Raw genomic sequence first — 6,740 nt, forward strand, 5'->3', positions numbered from 1 at the left:
GGCGTTAGATTAATCTAGCGTAGCCAAGTCCTTGGATCCATTTGAATCTCTGGTTCGTAAAAGTAAAATGTACTCTTGCATTTTACTTTGGTGTCTAATCAACCCTACCGATTAGTGACGGCTCTAAAAGGCAAGCTTAAACGCATGTTGAATTGAGTACCATGTTGCTACTGGTCAGGCTTGGAAGAGCCCGTGCTAGACGTAAGCAATTGCCTCCTAAGAGGAATCTTCATTTGTCTAATTTTTTTTTCCTCACCCTATATCAGATGAGTGTATATGCAATTCGATCACAAAATAGCTCGATCAACAGAACAATATGTCGTAGATCTCTCGGCAGATGATTCTTACAAATTCTGCAGACAACTTTCGCTGTCTAGCATAGCTTTCGTGATTGCAAAATCGCCATTTCTCCAAACTCAAGTGTTGAACTCATTCTATGACCCTTCTAAATTTGCAAGAGCTTTTTATTTAGTTTCAATAGTCGTCATCTCCTTTCCCATTATGCTTCCCATGGTTAATGACTTCAGCAGCAGACGCGGTGCTTTGCCATACACAAAAATGTAATTTACTTGCACCGAAATTTTTGTCTCAGTCGATGTAAACCGCATTGGTCGTTGGAAAGAGACGAACAGTAGGCAGTAGTTAATAGATTGCCGAGTGCAAAAGTACTTAAAAATTTCTCAAGTTTGTCACATTTAGTATGACTCAGCCTTCAACAATTGTTGCTTGAAGTCTCTAATAGACTAGAGCTTATTGTTTACTTAAGTGCAATGAATTGAATCTCAACGACACATATGATTTTAAAGGGTTCTAATACTTTTCTGCATGACACCCACTGCTTAAGGCAATTAAAATTAGACAGTTATGTTACTCAATGGCGATAAAACTAGTAATTTACCATCACTTTACTTGGTGGCCATCGCGGATGAAACTAGGCCCTTACTGTTGCTCCCGTGAAAGCTGGAGGAAATTATTTGTCATACGCAATTTCAATATTTCTTGCGTTCGCTGGAGAAGTTGTGAAGATGGGATTAACTGTCATGTACATGAATGTTCATGAAAGTAATGAATTTGTTGCTTCCACTGTGTCCTTCACTGGATGTAATGCGAGAGCGTCTTGAGTTTGTCACTCAAGAACATGTCGCCAGTAGCTTTGGGATCAAATGTATTAGCAGTTGACATTGACAGTAACAAAAAAATATATACACAGGAGTGGTTACTAGTAATCCATGGAAAATGGACGGGTTGTGATCTCTCTCTCTCTCAGTATGTGCTTAAATGTTTGTTTATCCCTGTTTGCTCGTGGGTTCAAGTGTGCGCACGCTCTTTGCCAATTGAATGGACTTCAGTTGATGAAGTTGCAAAGCTTGGAGAAACCTGAACTTCTTTTCGAAGATTCATTTTTTCAGGGTGCTGGTGTGAGTTTGAAGTTTTGTTTCTTTCAGTTGGCCATGATTTTGGCATAGAAATATGTAAAACTATAGAGATCGCTTAGGAAATAGCACGATGGTACATTGAAAAACGTGACCTTGGAGAATGACGTCAAGGAGAAAGCGTCATGTTAATTAATCAAACAACAAACCATAGAGATCACATCCATTCAACTAAAGCAGAACAACATTAGTCTCACTCTCACCAGGTTTGACATGCAAATGATAAGAAAGATAAGGAAACATAGGGTATAACAGAGAATTCAAGCGCTTATCTCCTGCAAAAGATTTATTCTTCCTCTTCTTCGAGTGGATTCTCATCTTCATCCGGTGTTGCAGCAGGTTCTTCAGTGAATTTTGCGTTAGTTTCTTTGGTTTCTTCCTCTGGTGCTTCCTCGGCTTCAACCTCATCGGCTTCCTCTATTGCTTCCTCTGCAGGAATTTCGCCATCATGATCGGTGGTTGGTTCCAACCCTGCAATTGTCTCTTCAGTCTTTGTTGTGTCAGCTGCTTCGATTTCTTCAAATTCACTTGGAGATCCTGAAACCTGGGAAAGCAATTCATTTGTCTCAGGTGGCTTTTTTATCTATTTGATTTCGATTGTACATTTTATGTTCTGTCTCAACAGGAAGGAAAGATCAAGAATTGAGTATTGGCAAGCAAGCAGGCAGGCTAACTGATCTGTTATGTTTTTAACTGACAGCTACAATGGTGACCAGCACATGATGCAGGATACGACATGATCAAGCAAAGATGACCCCGATGCAGTGGATGCTGTCAGTTATAGCGATTTGATTCACCATAAAGGGCTAAGGTTGGTTTGGAACCCTCTGAACCCAATCAGACACTATTTCGTTACGCCTGTGGTTAGGTACTCTTAAAAGAAACTATTGATAGATTGAAAAAAAAAAAATGCTTGTTCATGATTTCAATTAAGTTTACGTAACTATCTACTGCTCTTCTTGTAGTAATATCATTATGCCCCCACGGATCGGCTTTCTTTATGTAGCGCAGACTGTGGACCTAATAACCTTTTTTTCCCTCATTTTGCCATGGCAGCAGATTGAATAGTCTTGAATATAGGGCATCTGTGTATATGCTTGTCCTCGTCTAGGCATAAAAGCTATTTTACAACGCATAATTCAATGAGTACAGTTAAAAGCGACTAGGTCGAGAAGGAGTGTGCTAATTTGCGTCGACGAACAAAGGAAAAACAGAAGTGCATTGAGCTGGATTTCATCCATGAAAACTGGACTTAAGATCCCCACAATGGTAAAGATAAAGCTGTGAACTTGTGTACCTGAACACTGGCCATTGTTTGAGTTGAAGGGTAGTTTGAGAGAAGCCTGGACACTGAGGGAATGAAGAAGAAATTGGGTGTGGCTTAGTTTGTAAGTGCAGAGAGAACAAACAGCATGAGGTCTATTTATAGAGAGAGAGGCAGAGAGAGAGCGAGATGAATGCCAGATTCTAATAGAGTAAAAGAGTGGGGAATTGTTGGCCAAAAGAAAAAAGAGCTGTGAATAAATGGAAAAAGACAGAAGTGTCCAAGTGAATTTTACTATACAAGGGCCAGAGAAAGTATGGTCTGACTTCGGTTCAATAGACCAAAACCATCATAGTCTAGTTGTTAGAGTGAGACCCATGAAGTGTTTTTATATTGTACTCGATTCCGTCTCAACGCGACAATAGATTGATGTTTTTAAACAGTTTTGGCGATGCGGTGATCGGGTACCATGTCTTTCCGTTACGCGAAGTTATCACATGTTCATGGCGACATCAGTTTTTCATATTCAAATTTTGTAAATGCTTTCCATCTCTATTGTTACTGATTCACCAGATATGTAATATAATCTTTAAGCTGACAATACTGTCAAGCACTTCCCGCAGAATGTGTTATTTCGCACATCCTTATTTTAATTGACTGGCTCTGTCGAATCACAACAAGATTACAATAACCTCGCAAGCAAGAAGAAGAAGAAGAAGAAGAAAATCATCAAATCGATGCATCAATCTCTAGCTGGAAATTCTGGCTTTCATTTAACTCAACCAACTTGTACTAAATTTATTGCAAGTTTCATTCATCCGTCACCAACTTTTGCGACATCGAAACATTGAAATGGCAGACTGTGGAGACCACCTCTCTCTCGCATCAGCATCATATCTGTGTCTTTGCTTCAGCGTGCTTCTCTGCAGATCTTGAAGGTGACTAAAGCATTGGCATCGTATGCCTTCCATGTTCCGCGATTTCCATTAACTTAAGTCGACTTTCTTTAGTTTCATTCGAATTCTGTTTGGCCTTTTCAGTAGGGCCAATCGGATAAAGGAAGTACTTTCTTTTGTAACCACTTCGGAGATAAAGATATGCCAACAGACGATCAGTTCATTCATTGAGTCTGTGGTGCAGTAAATTTCCCATGTACAAAGTATCATAAACAAAGCCATGAAAAGTACGTTATTCAGGGGAAAATTATTCATTTAGCTTTATTCCTCCAATAATGCATGGCAGATTCCCTTAACCCTAAATGCAGGAAGATCATTACCAGGGGTGGAGCACCGGTCTGGGTCGACCTGGGAAGCAGGGCGTTGTCGGTCTAATTCTGGGCCAGTTCCGGGGAGAGCAAGTCGGGTTCTCTGTTTCGGAAAGCTAGAATTTGACCTTACATGGATTCTGTTCGGGGTTTCAGCCTAGGCTTAGGAACGTCTGGTTCAATCTAGAGGTGATGGTTTTCATTCGGCAAAGTTTTCAAGTGATATCAAACACGAGTTGGAAAACCGCAATACCATAGGCAAATCAAAACTAGAAAGTTCTAACCTTTCTACCACACCGAACCAATTATTTGAATTTGTCAAGTGTGCACATTGCTACCGGTGGTCAGTAATATGTTTGTGTGATACGTAATCTTACATGATTTCGAAAGGAAATTACCAATTTAACGTGTAAAAGGAGCCACCGAAAATGTACCGAGTAAGTAGTGGTTTAGTCTATCGAATTGATGATTTTGGTTTGCCAAATTACGCAATAGTTATGTTTCAGAAGAAGGCGTCAGCAGAATAGAGATCTTGAGACTCGACTATTGTTTGGCTTTTCAATTTCTCTGTATTGACAGCAGAACCATTTCAGGAGGATGCCTCCATACATGCTCTTTTGAAATCAGTAGACTTTATGAGTGCCCTAATAGCCCAGAACAAAACCAAACTCCAAAGAAATCCGAGAGCATAAGAGCGTGTTCAACAAGCATGTGTTTGTGCAGGTCGATGAGCTACTCTCTATGGTTGGTTTGACAAATTCTGTGTAGATCCACCAGCCAAACCTGATCACCTGTGTTTTCAATTCTTTCTTTTTTGGGTCTGTCCCAAGTAAATTAACGACCTTATCCTGAGTCCCCATGAAACAAAACTCGCAACTGAGGATGCCTCTGTCCCACTGCTAATTTTCTTTTTGAAACTGCCAATGAACCTTGATTACATGCTTGCAAGAAGATTTTCCGACATCATTACACTGATCTCGTTATATGACAATTTAGGCAAGAAAAACCTTAGCATGTCATTCACTACATAGATTTCGAAGGTGAGGTTTTTAAGTCCTTCACTCCCCTCTAGACAGATCGCTTGCTACCACATATAATAAGAACATAAACTTGACGACAGTTCACCCTGCAGGTTTGTCTTCCCAGTCAAGGGGATGGAACAAGCAGCTGAAGACTATCTCAGGACCAAAACATCAATCCATCACCACAAGATTTAAGATCAGGAAATCAGAAAGAAAATTAGCAATAAAACAGAGGCATGTAAGCCCAAAATCAGAACAAAAGCATTTCTACCAGATACTACTTGCAATTAGCCCATGCTACATATCTGCATCTGGTCTAGGACGAAAGTATAAAACATCAGATGACCTAACCTTGTTAATGCACAAAAGACCTAAGAGAGGACTTAAACAGAAGCTGCTCAACTAACATTTCTACCATCCCAGGCAGGCAGGTGGTAAAGTTTCAGTGCACCTGCAAATACATAATTTTCTTGGTCAGACCTGCAACATTTTTGTTTGAACCCCAAAAAAAGAACAGAGTAAACTCGTCTTGTCAAGGATAAAATTCTCCTCAAGTACACATTAGTTAGATTGGTTTAGAAATGTAGGAAAAACAACCTAAATTGGATATTTCTGTAGTTTCATAGGAGTTGCAACAAATATTTGACTATGATAGTAAAATGAGAAAATTTATGACGTTGTCATACAAGGAAAATTACTACAAAAATCAGGAAACTAACCAATTAATAGTTCATATATTTTACCACAGAAAATTTCAAGTCGCAGACCCATAGAATTGACCGCCTACGTACTACCATATGCTTATAACAGAATGCTAGATGTTTGTCAATTTAGTTATGCCGGAGGAACGACCCAGTCTGCTGATGAGTTCACAACCACAATTCTTGGCCAAAAAAGTAACTACCGTGGAACAATAGGGAACAATGGCTTAAAATGAACCTTGAACACTCACCAGCTGGCACTATCATGATCGCTTAAATAAGTGATGGCGTTCTAGCATCTCAGGTACTCCCAATGCAGATATGCTTTCACAGCCAAGAAGCTCCCGAAGCCTGGCATCACAATGTATCCCCATGGGATTTAAAGGATCCTGTATAACAGAAGCAAAAATTCAGAAGAAACAGAACACTAACTATAACCAGATTCAACAGGTTTACAGTTTTGGCTTCCTCAAAAGCTACCAATTCTTACATGTTGAAATAGAAAAGAAAAAGAACTTCCTGACCCCACATAATTGGGCAAACACTAGTGAAAATACAACACAAAAGCAGTAGGGTAGTCTGATATATGCTAGAATGTCATAAGCAAGTACCATCTGCTTTCAAAAGACATTCAACAATTATAATCAATGCAAAAACTAAAAGTAAGCATTAAAGTTACATACCTCCAGCTGATTGATCTTAATGTAATCCCAAACACGACTATGTGCTTCTGACTGGAGCATTTCCCGTTCTCCAGTTCCCAAAAACTTGGCAAGTGCTTCAGATATTATTACAGGAGATGGACCAGGTTGAGAACTAACATTGGGGGACTCAGCACTGACCTTCAATCTTTTTGCTTGACCTGACTCCTCTGAAGACATTACAATGGGGAAAAAAGGCTCAATAAAGCCCATATTAGGGACTAGGAAAAGAGTGTGCATCACTTTATAAACATTTTACATACTTGTAGGTTGAAGTGGAATAATGTGTTTAGAAAGTAACTTGTTCATCTTGAACATGTCAGTGCAATCTGTTTCAAATACCAAACGCAGGGCA

General features: G+C 39.6%; 2 protein-coding genes across 2 annotated transcripts in view; both read right to left on the bottom strand.

The window, feature by feature from the left end:
• Window positions 1–1,537: 1,537 nt before the first annotated feature.
• LOC115757084 (fibrous sheath CABYR-binding protein-like) lies at window positions 1,538–2,885 on the bottom strand. Its single transcript, XM_030697181.2, has 2 exons — window positions 2,731–2,885; window positions 1,538–1,977 (listed from the first exon to the last, which is right to left on the bottom strand). Exons 1-2 carry the CDS (start codon window positions 2,743–2,745, stop codon window positions 1,720–1,722), a joined length of 273 nt encoding a protein of 90 aa, XP_030553041.1. The 5' UTR covers window positions 2,746–2,885; the 3' UTR covers window positions 1,538–1,719.
• A 2,303-nt stretch (window positions 2,886–5,188) lies between these two features.
• The window catches only part of LOC115757048, a 3,619-nt gene continuing 2,067 nt past the window's right edge, over window positions 5,189–6,740 (bottom strand). Inside the window, exons 3-6 of the mRNA XM_030697134.2 lie at window positions 6,649–6,740; window positions 6,368–6,555; window positions 5,936–6,073; window positions 5,189–5,434 (exon numbers count right to left, since the gene is read on the bottom strand). The exon at window positions 6,649–6,740 is cut by the window's right edge and continues 80 nt beyond it. Coding sequence (XP_030552994.1) covers window positions 5,948–6,073; window positions 6,368–6,555; window positions 6,649–6,740 — 406 coding nt within the window. The 3' untranslated portion in view covers window positions 5,189–5,434; window positions 5,936–5,947. The remainder of the gene's footprint in view (window positions 5,435–5,935; window positions 6,074–6,367; window positions 6,556–6,648) is intronic.

Source organism: Rhodamnia argentea, chromosome 3 (assembly GCF_020921035.1).
Source record: "Rhodamnia argentea isolate NSW1041297 chromosome 3, ASM2092103v1, whole genome shotgun sequence".
NCBI lineage: Eukaryota > Viridiplantae > Streptophyta > Magnoliopsida > Myrtales > Myrtaceae > Rhodamnia > Rhodamnia argentea.